Source organism: Vombatus ursinus, unplaced genomic scaffold, assembly GCF_900497805.2.
Source record: "Vombatus ursinus unplaced genomic scaffold, bare-nosed wombat genome assembly UNPS02014775.1, whole genome shotgun sequence".
Classification (NCBI taxonomy): Eukaryota; Metazoa; Chordata; class Mammalia; order Diprotodontia; family Vombatidae; genus Vombatus; species Vombatus ursinus.
In genome coordinates, this window is record NW_020954553.1 from 4,352,380 (window position 1) to 4,378,950 (window position 26,571).

General features: G+C 40.8%; 1 protein-coding gene across 2 annotated transcripts in view; it reads right to left on the reverse strand.

Annotated features, from left to right (window-relative positions):
- PHC2 (polyhomeotic homolog 2) overlaps nt 1-26,357 on the reverse strand; it is a 103,402-nt gene extending 77,045 nt beyond the window's left edge. For both annotated transcript variants that reach the window (XM_027864370.1, XM_027864369.1), the window contains exons 1-2: nt 26,138-26,357; nt 1,116-1,358 (exon numbers count right to left, since the gene is read on the reverse strand). In XM_027864370.1, coding sequence (XP_027720171.1) covers nt 1,116-1,304 — 189 coding nt within the window. In that variant the 5' untranslated portion in view covers nt 1,305-1,358; nt 26,138-26,357. The remainder of the gene's footprint in view (nt 1-1,115; nt 1,359-26,137) is intronic.
- Between the last annotated feature and the right edge of the window lie 214 nt (nt 26,358-26,571).

Below are 26,571 nucleotides of genomic sequence, written 5' to 3' on the forward strand. Positions count from 1 at the left end.
CTGATAGGTGTGATATGGTACCTCAGAGTTATTTTCATTTGTATTTCTCTAATCAATAGTGATTTAGAGCATTGTTTCATATGACCATAGATAGCTTTAATTTCTTCATCTGAAAACTACCTGTTCATATCCTTTGACCATTTATCAATTGAGGAATGACTTGTATTCTTATAAATTTGGCTCACTTCTCTATATATTTCAGTAATGAGGCCTTTATCAGAGACACTGGTGGTAAAAATTGTTTCTCACTTTCTGCTTTCCTCCTATTCTTGGTTGCATTGGCTTTGTGTAAAAACTTTTCAATTTTGTAATCAAAATCATCCATTTTGCATTTCATAATGCTGTCTATCTCTTGTTTAGTCATAAATTCTTCCCTTCTCCATAAATCTGACAGGTAAATTATTCCTTGCTCTCTCAGTTTGTTTATAGTATCAGCCTTTACATATAAATCATGTACCCATTTTGACTTTATCTTGGTATACAGTGTAAGATGTTGGTCTATGCCTGGTTTCTACCATACTGTTTCCAATTTTCCCTGAAGCTTTTGTTAAATAGTGAGTTCTTATCATAGAAACTGGAGTCTTTGGGTTTATCAAACAGCAGATCACTCTAGTCATTGACTATTGTGTCTTGTGTACCTAGCCTATTCCACTGATCCACCACTCTATTTCTTAGCCAGTACCAAGTAGTTTTGATGATTATGGCTTTAAAATACAATTTAACATCTGGTATGGCTAGGCTACCTTCCCTTGCATTTTTTTGGTCATTAATTCCCTTGATATTCTGGACCTTTTGCTCTTCCAGATGAATTCTGTTATTATTTTTTCTAGCTCCATAAAATAATTTTTGGTAGTTCGATTGGTATGGCACTGAATAAGTAAATTAATTTAGGTAGAACTGACATTTTTATTATATTAGCTCGACCTACCCATGAGCAGCTTATATTTTTCCAAGTATTTAGATCTGACTTTATTTGTGTGAAAAATGTTTCATAATTATGTTCATATAGGACTACAGCTTTTAAGAAAAGATTTTTCTAGGTTCTCTACCTTGGAGCCCTAAGGCCTAGCCCTAGGCTCCAAGATGTACAGATACTCAAACAATTTAAGGCTTACCTGTACAGTCTGTCGGTCGGGGATACCACTGTACACAGAAATCTGAGGCCCAGTTCCAGCAGAACGGCTACCACCATTGCTGCTGCTGCTGCTGCTGCTGCTGCTGCTGCTGCTACTACTGACCCCGCTGTTACTGCTGGCAACGGTGGCACTGATAGATGTGGGTGGGGTTGGCAGCTCATTCTCCATGGCCTACAGGGTGATACAATCAGGGTGCTCAGGAGACAGGTGGGCAAGTAAGAGCTGCAAAGAAAGAGAGAAGTGAACCTATAAGCATGAACTTGATTAGTTTCCATTAAAAAACCATTTATCAAGTACCTATTAGATGCAGGGCATTATGATATGTATTAAAAACACAAAGATAAAAATATAACAGTCCCAACCCTCAAAGGGCTTCCATTCTACTTGCGGCAATGGGGTGAGTGGGTGGTGGAACTCTCTTAAGAACTCAAGATTGGCAGGTTTTCAAACAATTTGCAGTAGAAAGATTCCAGAATATAGGTCTCTAATTAGAAGTTAGTCTGTCTAGGGTTGCCCTGGGCCTATAGATGTGGGACAAGACTGCTCAGGTCTAAGACAATTTTACACTGGGAAAAGGGTAAGATCTGGTCAAATAGAGTGGGGGTAGAGATCACAGAGCCCTCTGACTAGCAGTGCACTGTGGAAAAACAAATAATGGGGACATAAATGTTACTTTTATCCCAGAGGGTTGTTGTGAGGATTAAATGAGATGATATTTGTAAAAGTGCTTAGCACAGTACCCGGCATATAGAAGTTATATAAGTGCTTATTCCCACTCCCATTAACGCTGGACAGAAGAGATGGGGACTGGATAGCTCTCTCACAAAGATGGTTCTGAGATTTTTCTCTATTTTTCCTCACTGCTCCAGTTTCCTTACTATTTCTCCTCCTGCACTCCAGGTTCCCTGTCTGCCCTTTGAGGGTACAAGATAGATTAAGAGAGAGACTGGAACCTGGGAGAACGTTTAGCAAGCTAGTTAGTCTAGTAGTTTTAAGCACAGAGGCATGAGAATGTGGATAATAGCAGTGACAGCAGGAAGAGAAAGAAAAGTAACAACAGCTGTTTATACTGGTATAGTACTTTATTGTACAAACATGAACTATGGTCCAAACAACATCTCTGAGAGGGACGGACTACAGTTACTATTCTCTCTACTTGACAGACATGGAAGCTAAGGCTCTATAATTTGTCCACAGTAATAGAGCTAATGTCAGAGGCAAACCAGAAACTCCATCTTGTGCTGACTTTGAGTTCTGTTCTCTTTGTATCACCCTACACTCCCCCCTCCCCACCCCAGACATAGAAGCAAGCATTGAATTTGGGCTCAGAGAACCTGGCTCTCGTCTAAACTCTGTTGCTTCCTAGCTGAGGTTCTGGATTACCACTTGACCTCATTGGGACTCCAGTTGCCTCATTTGGAATGGTCTGGAAGGCTAGACAAGCTAATTTTTAAGATCACTCCAAATCCAATCTAAACTAATCTAACAAGCATCTATTAAATCATAGTGTGGGGCAGCCAGGTGGCACCGTGGATAGAGTGACAGGCCTGGAGTCAAGAAGACCTGAGTTCAAATCCAGCCTCAGATATTTACTAGCTATGTGACCCTGGGCAAGTCACTTTAACCCTGTTTGTCTCAATCTCCTCCTGGAGAGGGAAAGGGCAAACCACTCCAGTACCAAAAACCCTAATGAGTCGCAAAGAGTTGGACAAGCCTGAAAACAACTAAACAGTGACAGATCATAGTGCTCGTCAGGCAATCGTTCTAGGTGCTGGGGACAAAAAGACAAAATGAAAAAGAGTTTCTACTGTCCAGAAGTTTACATTCTACTAAGACTTTGATTTCTCACTTTGAGATTCTGTTTTTCCGTACTGGCACAGAAACCTGAAGTAAGGCAGCTGAACTAAAATAGGAGCAGTACTGCAAGATCCTTGACGACCAAGAACCAACTGAGAAGTACCAAGAGCGTTGTGAGCGCAGCCTACAAACTGAGAGATAAGAGGGATGTACCTAGTGTCAGGAGAGACCTGCACCAAATCCTGCTTTGGACATGGGCAAATAAGCAATATAACCCTAGGCAAATCTCTTCTATTCAAGTTTTCATTTGTAAATGAGATTGAAAGGATTAAAATTTTCAAATAATATATGCAAAGCACACTGTAAAATTTAAAGCATTATACAAGTTGGTAATTTTTTATGTGAGTATACAATTCCTCAGTCAATAATTATAACATTTTACTTAAACAATGGAATCATTATCCAACCTGTACCTTCCCTTCCTTTCTTCTAACAAAGAAAAATTGGAACAAAATTCAATCCAAAAAAGTGACTACCCCTGTTAGTATACACATCATTCCACACCCATAGCCCTTTGCCTTTGTATCCAGGGGAGGAATGCATATTTCCTCCTTTCTTCTCTGAGATCAAGATTGGGCAATTAATTGGCCATTAACAGTCTACATCTTTTTTTTTTTTTCTGGACATCTTTGGTGGCAACCTTTATGACATATCTCCTGACTGATTTTTCCTTGGGAATGCTGAAGGAATTCAATCCTATCATGTATACTTTCTTTGAGTGACCTGCAACTTTATTTCTTCAAAAAGTGTGATATTTCAAGAAAAATACCACAATTTCATCAGAGTCAGTCCTAGGAGCAATGGTAGAAATTGCAAAGAGAGAATTAGGTTCAAGGTAAGGAAAAATTTATAGCAATCAGAACTATCCCAAAGTAGAATAGACTGCCTTATGAGGTAGTAGGTTTTCCCCTCACTGGAGGTATTCAAAGACTGGAGATCATTTGGGAGTGTTTAACAGCATTCTTTCTTAGGTATGAGTTGGATCAAGTGGTTATTGGGGTTTGCTCCAACTCTGAGATTCTGTGATTTTGAACTAGGCTCAAATTTTAGCTTAGCTACTTACTACTTATGTGTGACTTTGGGGGTATGCTGCTTCAATTTTATGGGCCTCAATTTCCTCATGGATAAAATGAGAGAATTGGACTAGATGACCTCTAACGTTCTTTTCAACTCTAGATCTCTGATTCCAAAATCTCACGTGATTCATTCTCAATCAAAATGTTCAGCAAAACTGGAAGTGAGTTTCTCCTCCTTTCCTTGCCCTAGGATACCCTACCAGAGGTATTATTAAGCAGTCAATGATCAAATTGGCCAGATTATAAGCAAAATGAAAGGTCTACGATTTATTTTGTAAATTTTTTCAGCATCTCATATATGGGTCTTATATAGTTTGCAATGGGTTTCTCAGGCAGAATTCTAAAGAAACTACATGAAGCACCTCTGTAAAGAGAAAAAGGACAGCATAGTGGAGTAGAAAAAACTATGAATCTGGAGTCACAGCAGCTGGACTCAAACCCTCCTTTTGCCTCTTACTGGTTACGTGACTTTGGTTAAATTATGTTCCTTCTCTGGGCCTTCCTGATCTATAAAATGCACAGGTTGGACTAAATGATCTCTAAGGCCTTTCTCAGCTCTAATTCCTTTGTGAAGACTTTGTTCTGAATGACAAGATGGAACAGAAGAGCATCTATTGGTTGGCCTGTACAGTGTCTCTTTCCCCGTATCCATACATGGATATTAATGTTTCATCCACAAGGCCCATACCTGATAAAAGTGGGGAGTGAGCGGAACTTTTTTAAACTCCTCCAGACCTCCCACTTCGTAGGGGGACACTACTCTGTTTTGCCTCCCTCTTTCTGAACTGTGGCCTCTCACAGACTCATAACGAAGCCATCCCCAAACCCTAAGACTCTACCTAGACGTTTCTAGCCTCTATTAATTTTCTTAAAATGAGTACCCATAATTTTGGGAATAACTGAACAAATGGTGGCATTCTAATATAACGGAATAGTGTTGCACTGTAAGGAATGAGAAATGCAAGGAACTCAGAGAAACAGAGAAAGAAGATGTATATGAAGTGATACAGAGCAAAGAAAGCAGACCCAAGAAAACAATATACACATGACTCAAAAATGTGAATGATAACATCACAAAAGACAAGTGAACTCTAAATTGAACAATCTCAGTTCTAGAGAACTGGTAGTGAAACAAATCTTCCTCTCAGTAGAGCAGTGAGGATGGGGAAAAGTGGAAAGGGGGGATTTCATATATGCTGTCAGACATGGGTGCTGTGTCCTTTGTTTGTTTAAATGATTTTTGTTGTTGTTGTTATTAGGAAGGATTTGAACAGGGACAGCATTAAAGGAAAATGACTGTGTTGTAAAAACATTAGGTGATTATATCTGGGGTCTGAGAGTACAGCCCTTATAAGTATGTAGAGCATGTGCTTCCTGATGCAAACAGGCTCCCACGTGGATTTCAGGGCATCCCCAGGACTGTGTCTTCTTGTCAGCTTCCTGTATAGCAAAATAAGAGCCTTTTGATTGGCCGCTGAACTGTAACACATTATGCCTACAAAAATCATTAACCCATCAGATCACAGTCTCTTATTTCTTAGTTATGTTTCAGTTAGGAGAATGGAATGCTAGAAGCCTCACCATGTGACTTTGAAGTCACATGGCCTCTATAGCAATTCTGTTCCTGTTGTGTCTGTTCCTTCCTGCTCTTAGGTGAAGGCATACCGGAGAAAGAATGACCATGTGAGGTTCAAAAGGTTGCAGGACCAGAGGTCCATTGACAACTGAGACCAATGCACCCACAAGTGTAGTCCCAAGAAGCAATCTATAGGATCTCGCCTAGAAGTAGACAAAGATGGCAGCAAAGATGGCAGGGGACTGATTTATCCATTAGCTATGCTGTATTCATGATGTTAAATGAGGCAAATACTTTGTAGCAACTGAGCCCACTCTCCAAAGGGACTGAGGTGGTATTGGGATGTGTGGGCCCCCACTTCAGGGTGATGTGTTTGTACTTCTGTTTCTGCTATGTGAGTTGAGGACCTCAGCTGAGAGATGATTTCTGGTGAGGGAGGCTTGAGAAGAGAAGATATGTAACAGGTGCTATGGACAATGGATAGAGAATCAATTGGGGATGAGTAAAAGGGTTGTCTTGAAGCAATGAGGGCACAGTTGATATTATAAATTTGCAGCACATGTAAGTGACTTCCTCCAGCACTCTTCAGTAACATGAGCAGGAGCAAAAGAAGTGGATTGCAGGGGTAATCCAAGTTTGGGGTTCAGTGATAGGAGAAGGAAATAAGGGATTCAAGAACAAGGGATAGTGTAAAGTTGAACTGATTCACTAAGGAAGAGAGATTGGGAAGGGAAGAAAAGTTAGGCAGATCAGGGGTGAAGGCCTGGCAAAGCACTAACAGAAATTGAGAATTGCAGTGAGGATAAAGAACAAGTAGAAGAGGAATAATAAATAGAGAGGGATGGAATGAAAGATTATTCTTGGATAAAGGAATTTCAGAAATCTCAATTATGGAAGTAGAATATCTGTGAGTGATGGCAAGAGCCAAAGTGTGACTATACTTATGTGGGGTTGAGGTGGAATGGAGGGTAAATCGTGGCAATCGAATAGGGGTGAGGAACTATGAGGAAACATATATATATGTATATATATACACACACACACATATATATATGTATAATACACACACATACATATATATGTGTATATATGTGCATACACGTACATATATATGTCCCTTTTGTATTAGTATAGGAATTTAAATAGAGAGGAAAACTATGAGCCAGGCACTAAGCTGTGAGAAAGGAGGGAGAATGATCTAGATAATGGTCACTAAGATCTAGATTAGGTGATATGATTTGGACTGAAGGAAAGGTTGCTGAGTGAAGGCAGGAAAGAGCAAACCTGACAGTAGTGATGGAAAGAAAGGAGAATTAACTCCACCCCTAGGACCAGTGAATGGGGGGCCTAGGCGAGGGTGGTATGAAAGAAGGTGCAATCAGGACTACAAAGGAACGCCAAAGATGCAGTGTCGTTCTGGGGTGACTGGGTCTTCCTGAGAGCCAGAAGATGGGAGCATGAGAGGAATGAGTCTAAAATAAAGAGAAGTTTGTTAATTTCAGAGCAGTAATTCCAGTGGACACAGTGGAAAAGGTGGGCCTACATGATGCGAGGATAGGCAATGGGAGGGCTGAAGTGAAGGATGAAGGAGCAGGCAGTAGGGCTTGCAGAGCAGAAACTGTTCTTCAGGAGCCTGAGATTTGGTATCACTGAATTAATTCTTAGTTACCACAGCACAATGTTGATTCACATTAATCTTGAAGTCCACTAAAACCCCTTGATCTTTTTCAGATGAACTTTTTTTTTTTTAAATAGCTAGTAGTTATGGAACACTTTAAAGTTGGCAAAATGCTTTACAGGAATTATCTCATTTGAACCTCACAAAAGCCTTGTGAGGCAGGTGCTGAGACTTAGAAAGGCTAAGTGGGTCACACAGCTTGAAAGAATCTGGGGCAGGATTTGAGCCCAGGTTTTGCCAATTCTTAGTCTAGTACTCACATGTACTACAAGATACTACCTCTCACTGTTGAGCCCAAAAGTATGACTATACATTGTTGCCTATTCGATGTCACCATTTGAGATTCAGCCCAATGTTCTAGATGTCAAGACCTTTTTGGTCCAGTCATTCAGTGTGTTACTCTCCTTCCCCTCTTTTGTCATCTGCACATCTAACAAGTATTCCATCTATGTCTTTGTCAGAATCGTTAATTAAAATGTCCAACAGCCTCAGGCTGAGCACATACCTGTGCTTCCTCATTCTTCCTCCAAGACTGGCCCACCTTCTTTGTTGTTCACATATCTCCTGGGTAACAAGAATCACAGAATCCTAGGATTTGGCAGTTGGAATAAACCTCAGCAGCCATCTAGCTGAACTCATGTAAGAAGGAATGCCTGCTATAACACACCCAACAAGCCTTCATCTAGCCTGTGCCTGAGGACCCCCGTGGAAAGTGAACTCACCACCTCTCCAGGAAGACAACTCTGCATTTGGTCAGCTCTCATTGTTGAAAGGTTTTTCCAACACCAAGCTTACATAGACCTCTTTGAAATTTCTACTCATTACTCCTGGTTCTGACCCCTGGGGCCAAAGAAAGTAAATGTAACTCTTTCTCCATAAGACAGTCCCTTCAAATATACAAATACAGCTATCATTCATGTCCTCCCTGAGACTTCTTTTCCCTAGGCTAATCATGACCCTTTTCTTCAACTAATTCTCATACGTCATGAACTCAAGACCCTTCACCATCCCAGTTGCCTTCCCCTGGACACTCTCCAGTTTATCAATGTCTTCTTAAACTGTGGCACCCAGAGCTAAACACAATACTAGAGATGAGATTTCACAAGAGCAAAGTACAGTGGGATTATCACTTTCCTGCTCCTGGAAGCTATGCCCTGACTAATGTGGCCCCAGACAACATTAACATTTTTGTCTTTTATATCCCACTGCTGACTACTACTGAGTTGGTGATCCACTAAAAACCCCAAGACTCTTTTCAGAACAACTGCTATCCATCCATGCCTCTCCCATCTTGTATATGCGAAATTAGTTGATTATTTTGTATGCAGGTTCAGAATTTGTTTGTCCTTTTTGAATTTCATCTTATCAAATTCAGCCGAATGCTCATTCAACCAATTCTAAATCTATCTGATTGTATTATCATCAAATTGATACTTCTCCATTTTGTCCACAAGAAAAGCAGGATATACTTTATCAAAAGTTTTGCTAAAATCTAGGTAAACTATATCCACAGCATTGGCCTCATCTAAACTAGTTTATTAATCTTGCGCAAAAAGGAAATACGGTTAGTCTGGCTTGACTTGTTCTTCATGAAGCCACTACTTCCCTTTCCAGATAGTCTCCAAACATCACTTTAATGATCTAGTTTCTAGAATTTTCCCAGGAACTGAAGTCACAGTCACTGGCTTGTGTTGGGGGTCTCCAACTCTTCCCTTTTTTGAAAATTGGAGCTTCTGCCTTTCTCCAATTTTGTGGCACTTCTCTCATTTTCCATGATCTTTCAAATATCACTGATAGTGGCTCAGCAATCACATCTACCAGTTCATTCAGGACCCAGGAATGGGTTCATCAGGGCCAAGTAATTTGAATTCCTCAAGAGTAACTCAGTGCCCTCTGACTATCTCATTCCTTATCTTGGCTATCAATTCCCTGTGAATCATTTTTACCTGTCATCTCCAGCATAAAATTCATTCTCCTTTGAAGAGAAAATACAAACAAAATATTAACTGAGCAGCTTTGCCTTCTGTCTCCTGTCAATTATTATTTTCCCATTCACCTCAAGCAAAGGTTCCATCCCTTCTGATTCTCCTTTTTATCTTAATATAGCTTAATATGGCTAAAAAGTCTATTTTGTAGTTCTTAGCTTCCCTTAACAGCTTCAGCTGATTATGATTTTTGGAATCATAATAAATATAATAATAACAAAAAATTTTAAATGAGCAGGCAAAGGAGAAAGACCAGGGTTTGTCTTCAGAGGAGGATGTTGAAGCAAAAAAAGCCTCTCCTACCCCAAAGAGTAACATCAAATGGTCACCTGCCCAAAAAACAATTCATAGAACTTTAAAGAGACTTTAAAAATCAAATGAGAAAGATTAAAGAAAAACTTTTTTTTTTTTTGCTTTTTGGTGAGGCAATTGGGGTTAAGTGACTTGCCCAGGGTCACACAGCTAGTGTCAAGTGTCTGAGGTCACATTTGAACTCAGGTCCTCTTGACTTCAGGGCCAGTGTTCTATCCACTACAACACCTGGGCACCCCAAAAATTTTTTAAAAGATAAATACTATCCAAAAAAAACAGATCCAAGATTTTAAGGAAGAAAATGACTCCTTCAAAATTAGAATTGAGTGAGAGGAAGCCAGTTATAAGAGACCAAGAAATAATAAATCAAAATATAAAGAATGAAAAAAATTGAAAAGAATGTGAAACATCTCATAAGAAAAACAACTGATCTGGAGAACAGATCAAGAAGAGAAAACATAAGAATAATCTGACTACTTGAAAGCTACAATCGAAAGAAGAGTCTTGATACAATAATGCAAGAAATAATTCAAGAAAATTGTCCTGAAGTGTTAGAACAAGAGGGGAAAGTAGAAATAAAAAAAATACATACTGATCACCACCCACTACAGGAATATCATAGCTAAATTCTAAAACCCCCAGCTCAAGGAGAAAATATTATGAGAAACAAGAAAAAAAATTCAAATATGGCAGAGCCACAATTAGAATCACACAAGACCTAGCATCAGCTACCCTAAAAGACCACAGGTCTTGGAACACTATATATCAAAGAGCAAAAGAACTAAAGTTATAGCCAAAAATATCATACCCAGCAAAGTTAAGCATAATCCTGAACGAAAAAAAAAATGGACATTTAATGAATTGCCAGACTTTCAGGATTTTATTGCAAAAAGACCTGAACTTAATGGAAAATCTGATATACAAGACCCAAGAGAAATATAAGGTAAACAACAAAGACTAACCACAAGAGACTCAATAAGAACAGATTGTTTACTTTCTATACAAGGAAATATAAACTGTATGTCTGAGATTGTAATTAGTAATTGGGCAGTTTGAAAGAGAGATTGAGGTAGAGCCGAGTATGACATGATTCTAAAAAGTAATACCATCTAGGAAAAGGTAAAAAGATTAAATATTTTATACAAATAAGGTGTGAGAGGAAGAACTGATACAGAGTAAAGAATCAGATGCGAGAGGAGGGTTGTTAGTTCTGGAACCCTACTCTCATTAGGAATGGATTAAAGAGGGAACAACAGATATAAAATTCAGAAAGAAAGAAGGCAAAGGGGATGAGGGGGAGAAGATAAGGGAGGGATTTTTAGAGGGAACCCTACTCACATCAGATCTGGGTTAAAGAGACAACAATATATACCTTTAGAAGGGTATAAAAGTCTTCTAAATTTATGAAGAAATAAGAGAGTGAGGGAACAGGATGAAGGGTGTCTAGATTAATGGGAATGAGATAAAGAGAGAAAAATATATATTTGGAAGAATATAAAAGTCTTCAAAACTCAGATAGAAACAAGAGGGTAAGAGGAAAGGGTCGGGGGAAAGGATAAGGGAGGGATCTTTGGAGGGGGATAGGTTAAATAACAGGAGGGCAAGGTAGTGAGTAGAAGTAAGGTAAAGGAGTCAGGAGGGATAGGAAATAAGAGATACACACAAATACAAAATAAAGATCAGGAGTAGAATTTATTGGGAAAAAAAGCAAGGGTAGTAATCATGATCTCAGATAAAGTTAAAGTTAAAATACATTTAATCAAAAGAAAAAAATAGGAATACTATAATGTCAGCCATATTAATATTGTTTTAGACTATTTAAAATAACTAGACACTGTAATGTTGGAATATTGCTGTGGTATAAGAAATCATGAGTTGGTAGACTTAAAAAATATGGAAAGACTTGGACTTATCAAGGAAGCTGTTATCCACCCTCAGAGAAACAGAGAACAAACAAGTATAGTACAGAGTTACATAGATGCATATGAATGTATATGTTATACATAAGTATGATTACCGATATCTAAGTATATATATGTGTGTATGGATGTGTATGTATGTATATATGTTTGTGTGCATAGGTCTGTGAGTATATGTGTATATATGTATATGTATAAATAAATACAAATATATAAATATAAAAATATATCCATGCTTAATTGTAGCCTTCTGAGGGGGGAGGGAGAAAAAGAACAAAGTAAAAAGTGCATAGGAGAGAACAAAAGAAAACTTACAAGGAAACAAAGATGGACATCTCTCAACACAATGCATAGTATTTATTACATAGGCTTTCTTGAAATGGAAATTTATTGCTATATATTTTGAATTCTTTCACGTTCTGCTGTGCACATGGCAATGCTTTTTTTTATATTGTATTTAAGTTTATCATTTGTTTCTTTTTCTTTTCTTATTGTGTATTTAAGTTTAAAATAAGTTAATAAAAAAATATTTGCCATATGGGATTTCTCTCTGGGAGGGGACAGGGAGAGGGATACTGTAAAGAAAAAACAAAAGAAATCAATAAAAATGTATTTTAAAAGAAAATACAGCATAATTTCTATAATGTGATGCATCATTTCTTCCTTTCCCACTTTGAGACCAACTCATTGTCTCTCTGCAGTGTCTATCCACAATATAAGTACTGATAGACAAACTCAAAGGTCTATTCTTCCAATTGCAAGTTACCATAGCCTAAGCAATAGGAATTCTTTATCCACTTAGTGTTTTTTTTTAAGGCAATTGGGGTTAAATGACTTGCCCAGGGTCACACAGCTAGTAAGGGTCAAGCGTCTGGTCTGAGACTGGTTTTGAACTCAGGTCCTCCACTCAATTTGTCTTGTGTGAACTGATCTCTTCTGTGCCTATGCAGATATCATTAAGGTGATCTATTCTTATCATTCAACAAATTTGGCCTCTAACACCTCAGTATTTGATGTGCTATATGAGAAAGTGAAAATGACATTTCAGAACTATATGAGAAAGTGGAAATGACATTTCAGAAGTTAATACTGGTAAGAGTTGCTAGACTGTACCCGGTACACACAGACATTCACAATGGAGGAGACACAATTTTGAAAGCATTAAGAAATTGATTTTTAAGACCTTTCTAAGGTGGGTGGCAAAGAGATACTTTATGATTTGAAATATATATATATATACATATATATATTTTACATATACATAATCCAAAAAATATAAACATGGGAACATAAGCAACTCCTATCACATATCACTTTCTCAGCTCTATAAAACCTTTATGAGAATGATCTAAGCACATGCTGATGATATCCTTGAGGAAAATAAGAGAACATGAAATCTAATAGTGATAAATATGGAATTCTACACCTGGATTTTAAAAATACACTGTATAAGATGGGGAGATATAGTTGGCTAATAGCAACTGACATGTAGCACTCTAACATTTACATAGTACTTTAATGCATAATCTTAATTTGAGCCTCATACTAACCTTATTATGATAGTTACTGTGGGTGTTATTATCCCCATTTTGTAGATAAGGAAACTTAGACCTAGAGGCTTACTCACTGCTTTTGTCAGAGGAAGGTTTTAAACTCATGTCTTCCTAATTCCAAGTCAAGCACTCTGTCCACTATGACACATTACTTGTAGCTCATGTGAAAAAATATATGGGGGGGGGTTTAGTAGAAAGAAAACTCAATCTGAGTTTATAGTATTATTACATAGTATCAGTACATATAGTATCAGGCTATATTAATACAAAAATATAGTGTTGAAAACAAGGAATGAGATAATATTGTTATACTCTTCCTTGGTCAGACTACATCTGGAATATTGTCTTCAGTTCTAGGCCCCTCATTTTAAGAAGGGCACTGCTAAGTCCAGAGAAGTATCAAGAGAAAGGTGACAAGAATGGAGAGGAGACTGGAAATCAGGCCATATCAAAAGAAGAAACTGAAGATTTTTAGACTTGGCAGTGGGAAAATGTGTTAAAATTGTATCTTGTTCTGGTCCCCCAGACCACCTTCTAGTTAATATAGTAAATAAGTTTATAAGTAGCTAGTGTAAAGTAACTATAGTAGGAAGTTAGATTGCAAAGGGGAATCTATAAGTCACTTACAGACTGTCCCACAGATCAAAGGAACATAACAGTTACTTGCTAGACTGTATCACAAATTAACTAAAAATCATATCCTTGAGACTATGTGCTAAATCAAGGGAATCCAGCTAGGCCTTGCTGTAAGATCCTTTTGATCCATAAGCAGAACATCAAATGCTGTTAACTTTGAGATGATGTGAATATGGTAATGAACTAATCCTAAAGTGCTGTTGATAACTTTGAGATGATGTGGCTATGTTAATGAATTAACCTAACCCCAAGGTGGCACAGAGAAGAGTTAGTCTGTCCCCCACCAAAACTTTATAAAAATGAGACCCTAAACTCCTGGTTTTCTCTGGAAAGTACCCAAAGAACTGGGATCAGGAGACATCATCACTATCTTCAAGTACACAAAGAATGGTTAGGTAGAACAGGATTTAGACATTTTACTTAGCCTCTAAGAATTATGACCAATAGATAAATATTACAGAGAAGTGGATTTTAGCTCAATAATGTTTAAAGCTATCCAAAAATGGAATAGGTTGCCTTGGTTGCAGTGAGTTCTCCTTAACTATATGTCTTAACAGGATAATTGCTTGTGTGCTTCGGGTCAGGGTTAACTTTCTGAGGTCTCACCTAACTCTAAGATTCTATGATTTTTTTTCATCCTTCCACAACAGAATAAAATCTTTAAAAATTTAACAAATACCTAGAGTGTTTAGCGTCTTGTGCAAGTCCCTACTTATACAAAGAAGTATAAGAAATGGTCCTCATTTTCTTTTTTTTTTGGTGAGGCAATTAGGGTTAAGTGACTTGCTCACAGCACATTGCTAGTGAGTGCTATGTGTCCGAGGCCACATTTGAAGTCAGATCCTCTTGTCTCCAGGGCCAGTGGTCTATCCACTGTGCCACCTAGCTGCCCCATTGGTCCTCATTTTCAATCAGCTTATAGTCTAGTCAGATAGACGGGACATGAAAAGTCCCCCTTGTCCTTTCTGCAGCTTTTAATGTTGTTGACCACCACCTCCTACTGGATACTTTGATTTCCCTTGGATTCTAAGATAACATACTCTCTTAATTCTTCCTCTGCCTTCAGTTTCTCCCCAATTAATAACTTTTGTTTATAACTTTTGTTCATGGACTGCAAAAAGGCATAAATAAGAGTTATTATTTAGGGGGAAAAAGGGGACAAAAAATGAACAACCAAAATATTATCTCTGATGTTACCTTCAGAATGGCAAGAGAAAGTAAGGAAGGCCTCTAGCAACCTTATGGTGGTACAACCTTATGGCGAACTTTGGAGAGAACTTGGCCAACAGTTTCATAGGATGGATATGCATGAATGGGGTGCAATCTGCATTACTGTAGGACACTCTACAAAGTGATGACAGATATACTGGAGTATTTGAATATTGTGTATTTATGCCTTTTAAAAATATTTGAATCATTTCCCAGCATCCTCCCTCCCCAATTTAGCCCCCTTATAACAAAGAAAGATTCAAGCAAAACCCAAGTGACAAATCCACTGTGTCCAACAGGATCTCACAGACTGGCATTATTCCACACCCACCATCTCCTAGGTCCTCTTTCTTCTCAATTCTTTAATTCCTCCCCATGGTGATCAACCAGCAACTTCTGATTCATGAAACCATGAATTAGTTTAAACATTTATCAAGTACCTAATATGCATTATGAATTCCCTAGGAAAGATAAAAATATAAATAAGACATGGTTCCCACCCTCAAGGAATCAACAATCCAATAAGAGTGATTAGACATGTTTACAGATAAAGATGTACATACGTAGGATACATAAATGGTAGAGCGGAAAAAAGACTGGACTTAGAATCCAAAAACCCAGGGTTAGGTCTGGCCTCTGCTATTTACTAGCTGTATGACCTTAGGCAAGTCATTTCCTTCAGATATATGACTCAGTTTCTTCATCTTTAAAATGAGGGGGTTAGACTAGATTACTATTAGGGTTCTTTCCATTTCTAATATTCTTTGATTCTGTGCTCCCAGTACCAAACGTCCTCGGAAAATTAGGAATTGATTATGGAGGGCACTGAATGCCAGACTAAGGAGCATAGACTTTTTTACGTAGACAATGGGGAAACACTGAAGATTATCCAACAGAGAAGTGAAATAACAGGATACAGTCTGTGCAGGGTGACACAAGAATGGGAAGCCAGGCACATTGGGGTCTATTCTGCTCAGTTTCCCAAGCCACTATGTGTATAAGTTCTCATCCTTCTATATCCCTTCCAATAAAGACTCTCTTCCTCAGAGAGATACTTTAAATGGCAACAGGCTTACATGGTGATCTTATTAACGGTCTCTGCTGCCCAAAAGGCCTAGGACCAGTGGCTGGAGAAATGCTGATAAGGCTCCTCCCTCTCCACTCTCGCCACCCCACCCCAGGTGCCACAAAGTCTAGGAAATACTAGGCTTCTGTCTCTAGGGTCAGGGAAATCCATTTGCTGTGGATTGCAGCTGTGACTGATATTCTGGTACAGCAGAGAAAAAGGCACTGAAACAGAGCCCTGAGAACTCTGCCTGAAGCCTCTTGGGGGCATTTATGAGGGACTCAGGCAGGGGTCGACAGGAAATGAGAGGTCTGGTCAGCTCCACAAAAGGTGGCGTGACAACTGCTACAACAGATGCTGAAGTCGCCAGGTCAGGACAAGGTGAGTGGGCTCCTTTTCTGCTGCTCTGGGTGCCAGCCAACACCTAGGCAAGGAAAACAGGAGCAACAAAGAGCTCAGGAAGAGGGGCCAGGGTTAAAGTACTGGTTTGCACCAGTCTAGTTACATAATCTTCCCGGAAAAACCCAGGACCCAGGTCGGTAGGGCTAATTCTGACAGCCAACTGTGTAACTATGGCCTGGGGGGTGGGAGTGAGAGAGGAAGATGGAAAATGGTCAGGCAGCAACTCCTGTGTAAAACACCTGGAGGTCTGAGTGGACCACAAGTTCAATAGGACAAGGCAGCCCCAAAAAGCACATACAATTTGGTAAAAGCTGAAACATGGCAAGAGCGTAGCCCAGGAGGAACAGTTCTGCTGGCTATACAGCCTTGGCCAGAAAACATCTGGAGCCTCCCTTCACTTCTGAGTGCACCCTTGTAGGATGGGTGTTTATCTGAAGCTGGTGACCAGGATGGTGCTGGGTATCCTACAGAGAGGGAGCTTGAAAAGAGAGCACATGTGGAGGGGGGCGTGCAAGGGGACAGCATAGTTAGCTTGAAGAGAAGCCTTAGTAGGATACAGAGCAATCTTCAGGTATTTGAAAGGCTGTCAACTGAAAGAGGTATTAGTGTTGTTTTCCTTGGCCCCAGCATGCATCTGTTAATAAATGTTCCTTGAATGTCGGTGGAGGAATGAAAAACAATGAGTGTAAGCTACAGAGAGAAAGATTTCTGCTTCATATAAGGATAAATTTCCTAACAATCAGAGCTATCAAAAGTTGTAATGGATTGCCTCAATTCAATTCAATCCAACAGTCATTAACTGTCTCTCAAGTGCCGGGTATGGTCCTTGGTTTGTGGCAGTCCCTGCCTGCCAGGAGCCTCCATTCTAGGAGAGAATACAAAATAGATACAAAAGTAATACAGTGTAATGTGGGGGAGGGAGGGGAAGGAGAGACATTAACAACAGAAGGAATCAAGAAAGGCCTCCCGCCTGGAGGAGGTAGCACCTGAGATCCCTGAAATTTCACAAGTACAATATGGATGATACCCTGGGGATTATTCTAAAGGAGATATCCTTCTGGGGACAGGTTGGACTAGACAACTTTCATTATCACTTCCAATGCAGGAAATTTTTATGAAGAATGCCATAGTCTTTCTAGAGGGCAACACACTCCATCTCTTAGAACTGAATTGGGCTTGAATTTTGCTCAGAATGATCTGTCTCTGCCACTGAGCGGTTCCAAACACCACAGCTGAATCACATTAATGGTGATAGAGCACAGCTGGTCCCCATTGCACTGACTTCTCTTTCTTTTCTTCTCTTTTTCCATTCTCCTCTGCCCATGACTTATGCCAATTGCCCCCACAAGTAATCTTTAATAAAAGCCCATATTTTCACAGCCCCTTCAAGCTTACCAAATGGGGTGAAATAGGTAGTATAGGTTTTGTAAATATTAAGGAGGGAAAGTGACTTGTGCTCAGGGCCATCCAATACATAGTTAAGTCTTCACTTCCTCTGGGTTCCCAGACTCTCAGCCCAGCAGGCTTTGCACTCCTTTGCTCCCCTCTACCCTTAGCTCCTCAGGTGGCATCAAGGTCTAAGAAAGTTGCTGGACACTCTGCCAAGTGATCATTTACAGTCAAGAATCTCAGAAGTGGAAGAACCAAAGATGTTTAGTCAAACCCTGTATCTGAACAGGAATTCTCTTTACTACTTTATAAAAACTCACCTTTCTAAAACACTTTAGGCTTTACAAAGCACTTTTCTCATAAACAAGCCTAAAAGAGGAAAGGGAACTGGTTTAAGAGTTTAGAAGACTTGGGTTCAAATCTCATTTCTGCTACCAACTAGCTTTGTGACTAGAAGTTCTTTTTACCTTTTATGGGCTTCTACATTTTATCAGCTGGAGAGACTGGAGAAGATTTCTAAGCTCCCATTTAAACCTTATGATCTCAATTATTATTTGCTCTTTTTTTTATAGATGAGGCAATTGAGGCTCTGAGAAGTCTGGTTACTTGTGCAGGATCACACTGCTGGTGCTTGTCCAAATCAGGGTCTGACTCCAGGTCTTCAATGTGCCTCCTTTTTTTTTTTTATTACCCCTGGTTAAGTCACTTGACACTACTTTCCCTCAACCTTCCCCCGAACCCCCAAACACTTTGTAATTTACAGATGACTACAGCAGGGACAACAGCAACCGCTGCTGTAAAGGAGTGGGGAAAAACCTAATTCTATAAGAAAGCACCAAAGGGATAGGTTCCAAGCAAAAATAAATAAATAAATAAATAAATAAAGCCATATCCCCACATCTTTTCTCCTTCAGGCTAAACACCTTCGGCTTCCTCCACAGATTCTTATGCCTTGAGGAGGAGTTGGGTTGGGCTCCTGGCTGCCTGTTCCCATCTGAATTTGCTCCCCTCAGCTCTTCTTTCTAAAGCTTTCCTCTTTTTGTGTTTCTTCTTAGGTTTCCTCTTAACCCTTCAATAAACTCCACTGGCTCCCTACTGCCCCTTAGGATAAAATGTAAAATCCTCTGTTTAGCTTTTAAAAGCCTTCCCAATCTGGCTCCAGCCTATCCTTTTAAATTCATTATATATTAGTCCCTTTCCCAAACCCCATGGTTCAGAAACTTGTTGTTTCTCACGTGACAGTCTATTTCCATTTCCATCTCCATGCCCTTGAACTGGTTATCTGTGATGCCTAGCTAGGGCAGCTAAATAGCTCAGTTGATAAAGCACTGGGCCTTCATGAGTTCACATCTGGCCTCAGACACCTACAAGCTGTGTGACCCTGGGCAAATCACTTAACCCTGTTTGTCTCAGTTTCCTCATCTGTAAAATGAGCTGGAGGAAGAAATGACAAACCACTTCAGTATCTTTGCCAAGATAACCCCAAAAATGGAGTCAGGAAGAGTTGGAGACTACTGAACAACAGATGCCTGGATATTCTCCCTCACCTTTGACTCTTACAATCCCTTGGTTCCTTCAACTCTGTTTAAGCAACCTCTGCATAAAGTCTTTCCTCCATCCCCTAACTGCCAGTTCACATTCTCACAAAAATTTCCAATTGCCACACAACACCTTGTGTTTATTTTGTAGGCAGAGGCCTAAGAATGACCTGTCAGGGATGTCTTAGAAGAGATTAATGTTTTGGGTAGGGACTGGAATAGATGACCTTTGAGGTTTGGGGAGCCTATGAAATTTTAAATCTGATTTCTCTTTTCCCTATGCCTCCCACTACCCTACTATACCAGATTTCAGAGATCCCGTGAGATCCCCAAACTCTTTCCTAGCTATTTCTCTTAGTCACATTCATAGAGATTGTTTGACATGGTAAGTTCCTTGGGGACGGACACTCTTCAGGTTCTGTTTTTGTATCCTAGATGTAGCTGGGCGCACAGCAGACACTTCTAATAAATCCATGGCAAGTTGACTGGCATGGACTTCCATGTTCTGTGTGTGTTCTGTGCCTTCTATTCCCAATGTTACGTTCCCTGGAATGACCTTTATGAGTCTTACTACCCAGTGGAAATGGGCAAAAGAGAAAGCTGCTGTGGTTCTCGATTATGAGCTAGAGCAGCTGCTTGGGTCACACAACAAGGCAATACTGAAGAAACCTTAGAATGTGGGCACTAGGCACTTCTGTATGAAGAGATGGGAAAATGAAGGATGAAGACAAAAGCTTTCCAAGGTCCTGGGGAAAGTCAGCACTAGAGTCAAAGGTGACAAAGGATTTCCACTTGAGGTGAGGTGGCAGGGATGCCTATGGGAGGAGTCCAGGAACGTCAGAAAGTGTGAAGCCAAGGGACAAAGAGATCAAAGATCTGAGGTTTGGAGCTGCATGGAACCTTGGAGATCATCTAGTCTAATTCCCACATGTTACAGATGAAGGAGGTTGTGGCTTGGCCAAAGTTAGACAAACGATATATGTCAGATCCAGAAATCAAGCCCAGGTTCTCTGACTCCAAATACACTCTTCTCACCACACCACCTTGTCCATGATAGGCAGAGTAGGGGGCTGGAGGAAGAGCCTGCCATAGCCAGTATGCCAAGTGCTCACTCAGTACCTTGAACTATCTACACTGGAAATATCCCAAAGCTGAAGCAGCAGCTGGACCTGTATATCTTGGGGGGGGAGAGGAATGAAGAGGTTTATCCTCTGCACCTCCTGGCTCCACTAAACATACCTTGTCTTTTTCTCTTGCCATGCTGAATGTTCCCCACCCTGCAAAAAGCCTAGGCTTAACACCGACTCTATCTGAGTCAGGTTAAATAGACTCTTACAAGCCTGCATATGGGGATTTCAAGTAGGGATCTTTGGTGGGGATGGGGGTGGAGGGAAACTGAGCAGGAAGAATAGCCAGACAGTGCAGAGAGGGACCCCAGAGGGACTTCAGGCAGCTAGATTCACGAGAAATCATCAATCTGGTAGACAGTGAATGGCAAAAGGCAATTAGGCTGCCCAGGGTTGCAGTGGCCTAGTGAGATATGTGGTATGGCAAAGGAAGACCTGGCGTGAAGGCCTGTTGGAAGACTGCAAAGGCAGGAAGCTGGAAGATGGAACAGATATTTTAAGTCCAGCACGAGGGAGGTAGGTAAGTCAACAGACAAAACAATTTATAGGACAAACATTTGGGTATGGAATGGCTATCTGTATGCTGTGAGTATACATGCTTTTAAGGCATGGAAATACGAACGAAAAGAGAGATGTTACATACATATACATGTGCACATGCACGCAAGTGAGCACACACACACACACATGCAGAGGCCAAGGCTGTCCTGGTACTCTTGCCTCTCCATCTATCTGTCAAGTCTAACAGGGCAGAAAGCTGACCTGTTCTGGCATGACTGAATGACACTAGAACCAAATGCCTCAAGATGGGGCAAGTTTCTACAGAAAGACGACTAGAAAAATGACATGGCTTCAAACTTCAGCTGTGGTCTTTTCTTCCTTCTCAATTCAAGTGCGCTCTCTCTCTCTCTCTCTCTCTCTCTCTCTCTCTCTCTCTCTCTCTCTCCCTCTCCACCCCCCTCCCCCACATCTTCATTCTCACACACACACATCCACTCATGGATACATTCTCCCATTTTCTCTCAGACAGACTCATATACTAACAGTCTCTCCTGTGTGCACATGCCTGTGCGTGCGCGTGCGCACATAGTCACATTCTCCCAGACACAGGCACTTTTCCACACTGCCTGTCTTCAGAGTGGTTCCTGTACATTAAGCACTACTTCCTCCAGCACCCCCCACCCCCACCCCCAACTACCCTTGCCCCTAAGATCACTCCAAAGGTCAACACTGCCCAGTTTTAGTCCCTGCTGCTGCTTCTTGTGACTGGGTGCACCCCTGCTAGGTCTGGCTTCTTAAAAGGAAAAAGACACCAATGTTGGCCCGACAGAGGAAAGATCCCAGCCCCAAATAGATTGTCCTACCGTGGGATGCAGGTTTGTGGCTGCAGCCTCCTGGCCTGTGAGACCATCCCATTTATCTCTCTTTGTTCCACTCCCTCTCTCGCCTCCTGCACAAGGCTGCAATCACACATACTCTGGGTCGGGGGGAAAAAAAAAAGGACAGCCTAATTTCTTGATGATTATGTTGTTACCTAGCAACGGCCTATCAGGGGCTAGGCTTTTTGCCTGCAGTATTTCATGCAAATAGTTTGGAGAAATTGCAGGGTAACCCAGGCTGCTCAGGCTGCTCTTCTCAAGGGACACATTACTGAATAAAACAAATCCAAAAGGAGACTACCCAAACCATGCACATGCTTTGCATAGCAGGCTGTCTGAGTGCTCTCACTGCCTCCTGCCCTCTCTGTGGAGATCGGGGGAAGCAGCTAAGTCTTCCCTGATGGTTGGGGCACTCAAGAAAGCTCAAAAGTTCACAGGAGCTTTTCTCCCTTTACTCTGGTTGTCCATGCAGACAAATCTGGGCTATAGCAACCTTTGCTCTACTGGAAAATGAAAAGCCTACTTTTCCAGAAAAGCACCAAAAGTCACTCTCCCAGAAGTAAGTCAATAGAGAATACCATAAGAGATCATTCTCAATTACCTTTCCTTCTTCCTTCCCACCTACCTCTTCCTCAGGGCTCCCAGCTGGTCGGGATCTACCTTCTGTTTAACCAGCTCTAAAGGTATCTCTGCCTCTGCTACTAGACCCCTGGCAGTAAAACCCTGGTTTTACAACTGTACTTGGCCTGGTGCCTCTCTGAAAAGGCCTACCTAAAGACAATGGCTAAGACTTGGCAGAGCTGATGAAAGATGGAAACCGTAGATGTAGGGAAGGCTGTGGGAAGGCAGGCACACTAACATGCTGTTGGCAGAGCTGTGAACTGATCTAACCTTTCTGGAAAACAATCTGGAAGTATTCAGGGGAAAAGTTACCAAAACATTCAAGCCCTTTGAGCCAGAGAGCTCATTGCTGAGGATATGCCTCAATAGAAGTTAAAGACAGAAAGTTCAAAATATACTAAAATTTTAAAACAGCACTCTTTGTGGCATCAAAGAATTGGAAATAAAGTAAATGTTCAGATGTGACCTGGAATAAGTCACTTAACCTTCAGTTAAGTTTAGTTCATTAACTGTAAGATAAGAAGGCATCTCAGGTCCTTTCTAACTCTAAATCTATCATCCTGAGATCCTATTATTGGGGAATGGCTAAACAAACAGTGGTAAATGAAGACAACTGAATACTATTGCACTTAAAGAAATGGCAAATATACAAAACTCAGAAAAACACAGGAAGGCTTGTGTGAACTGATACAGAGTAAAGCAAACAGAACCCGGAGAACAATATACATAATTACTACAATGATACAAATGTAAAACGATATAAAAGTAAGCTGACCCTTCTATAATTATAATGACCAATCCTGAAGCCAGAGAAGAGGAAATGGGCCTTCCTCTTTTCCCTGGAGAGGTGGGGGACTATGGAATGATGCTTACCCTGTCAAATGCAGTCAATTAATCAGGTGGTTATATTTAACTATTTTTTCCCTTTGTGAAGCCTGGAAGAGGGCAGGTGAGGAGGGTGAGTGTGGGGGCAAGAGGTATATCTGGAAATGGCTGTGATGTAAAAAGAAGAGGTATAAATTAAACTTTAGAATAAAGACAATGGGTAAGGAAGCTTGAAAGGCAGCTGGGTGGTGAAGTGGATAGAGTGGTAGACCTGGAGTTCAAATTCAGACTGAGATTCTTACTAGCTATGTGAACCAGGGCAAGTCATTTAATCTTTCTCAGTTTCCTCATCTGCAAAATGAGGGAAATAATAGTACTTACGTCTCAGAGTTGTTGTGAGGATCAAATGAGATAATATGTGTAAAGTGCTTAGCACAGTGCCTGGAACATAAATGGTGCTCCATAAATGCTTATCCCTTCCCCCAACCCCTACTCCCCAACCTTGAAAATCTTTACCACTAATCTGGACCAAGAAAGAATAAGGCTCTTCTTTCATCACTTCCCTTGACTACTCAATCCCCCTTTAGTCTGGCCTCTGCCTTCCAACAATCTACTAAAGCTATTTTCTCTAAGGTGACCAATGAAAGCCTACAACTGTTAGGAAGAGGTGAAGAGGTCCAAGGGTCAGAGCAGAGCTGGTGATCCTGGCTCCCACAGGGATGGAGGTCAGCATCCAGATAGGAGAGTTAAAGAAGGGTGTTGGCAAGAAGGTTGGGAAAAAGGGAAGACCCCAGTGGGATTTGGGCTATGTGCAGGCTGGAGTGGACTCCCTGAAGCCTAGTCCACTCTGGCTTCTAACACTAGTGGGATCTGAGCAGGGTTCAGCCTGGGATATGTTTCCCTCTGTAAATATGGGCATTCTCTCAAGGCTCTGTTCTTGCTCTTTTCTTCTCTCTTGGAACTCTCCTTTGTTAAGTCCTTCTATCGACTGATGCCAGTTATCACATCCATAGAGATATATCTTGTCTCTATTTCTGGCTCCAACCTGTATTTCCAGCTGTCTGCTGGACATCTTCACCTGGATATCTTACTAGAGTCTCAAACTCAAAATGTCAAGAACTTAGATGATTTCCCCTGCAAATAAATGCCCCTTCTGCTAACTTTCCTCTTGCCTTTGATGCTCTTACCATTCTTTCTCCCAGTCACCAAGGCTTAAAGATTTACAATCATTCTTGATTCTTTACTCTCCCTTATCCATCCCCCCACATTCAGTCAGTTGCCAAGTGCTATTCATTCTATATCTCTACTATCCTTTGCATCTGTCCCCTCTTTTCTATTCCCATGGTCACCACCCTAATCCAAGCCTCCATCACATCTCAGAAACTCCAAGGGGTTCTCTTTTGCCAATAAGAACTATGAGTCTGCCAGTTAAACCAAGCCTCTTGATCTCCCTAAGTGTCATTATGCTGTCTCCCACATCCGTACATGTGTCCAGTCTGTCCCCATCCCAGGAATTCTCAACTCAAACCACTGAAATACTTCTCTTTCTTCAAGACCTCAGGTGCTGCCTCCTCCATGAAGCCTTCCTGGCCCTTCTGAGCCAAAAGGATTTTTTTTCTCCTCAGACTTGCTCAGGGCACTTTGGATCTTTCCTTTGCCCTTACAATAATCTGCCTTGTATGACATTATTCATATTCATGTCCTATTTCCAGAGTATGTAGTAAAACTCTGGAAGGGCAGAGACCTTGTCCTTTTCCATGTGATACAAATCATCATCATCTGGCACAGTACCTTGCATACAGCAGGTGTTAATAAATGTATACTGAACTCAATCTCACTCAAAGAGGCAGCACGGCCTGATGGTGACAGTATTAGACGTGGGTTCAGGATTACCTAAATCCAAATTCTGCCTATGCTACTTACTCATTTTGGGACCTGAACAAGTCATTTAACTACTCTGCCACTCTGCTCTTGTTTATTGGGATCCAAGTCAGAGCATGGGAATGGGTCCACACAACGCTTCACCACTACCAGAAGAATTACTCAAAATACTTGTTCAATATTCAATATAAGAGATCTGTGGCCTGAACAACTGGGAAGCTTCCTCCAATGAAGCAGAGAGCAGGCATATGCACCATGCCCCTCTTACCAGTTCCTCACCAGAGGTCCACCCAATCTGCTGTGGGGCTTCCTCACTTTCTCTTGAAACTGAGAGGTCACCAGTGGAACATACATGCCATCTAGCAGTTATCCTTCATTCTTAATACATGACCAGCTCACCTTCTGTTTCAGTAATTAAGTTTATGTTTTTCTTGACTCCATTCTTCTTCATAGTTCCTTATTTGTGGTATTTTGTTGCAGTTTTCTGACAGTTGTTAGAGGCTGCTGGTGACATACTAGTGCTGGGCCTGGAGTCAGGAAGACTCGAGTTCAAATCCAGCCCCAGACACTTTGTAGCTATAGGCAAGTCACTTAACTTCTATTTGCCTCAGTTTACTTGACTGTGGGAAATAATATTCTCAAAAGGGGGGTAATAACAGCACCCATCTCATAGTGTTGTTGTGAAGATCAAATGAGATAATATTTGAAAAGTGCTTAGCACAGTGCCTGGCACATAGTAGGTACAGTATAAATGCTTATCCCCTACTGTTTTCCTGTTTAATACCATGAACTAATACCACCATTTCTGTGCTTCTCTTCCCCACCCCCAAAGAGTAGATGTTCATGTTCTAGCAGTTGTAATTAGGGGATGACCAGGTGGCCTCATTTTGCTTAAATCACATTACAGCATCAGCTAAAAGAGTTACCAATCTGTCCTCTCCCAAGAAAACAGAGTTGGAGAATCTTACTCACCTCAGGTGGCTGGGTGACAAAATCTCACTTGGACTCTAAAGGAATGGTCTTGGGTGCCAGATAACTCCAGGGTCTTCACATCAGTACAAATGAACCAACCAAGGTTCAGGTGCCAAAGCAACTGGAGCCACTCTTCAAAGGAGGCAAGAAGACAAGAAGTGCAATCTTGGGCTGGAGCAGGTTTTCCCATCCAAAAGGGACATTTTTTTTCACCCAAAGCCTACAAAATAAAGGTCCAATCTGATTAATCTAGGTTGAATGGTGAGGAACTGGTGATTAATGTTTGAGGGATAAGAGCCAAACAAGAAGTTGCAGTCTGTTTTATAGTGGAACTGAGTTCCATTATGAATGGTATGCGAACCATAAGATCAAAGCCATGGTTGGCCTAGACTTCCCAGAACTAGGCTAAATGCTGTGGCTGACTTCAATCTCCA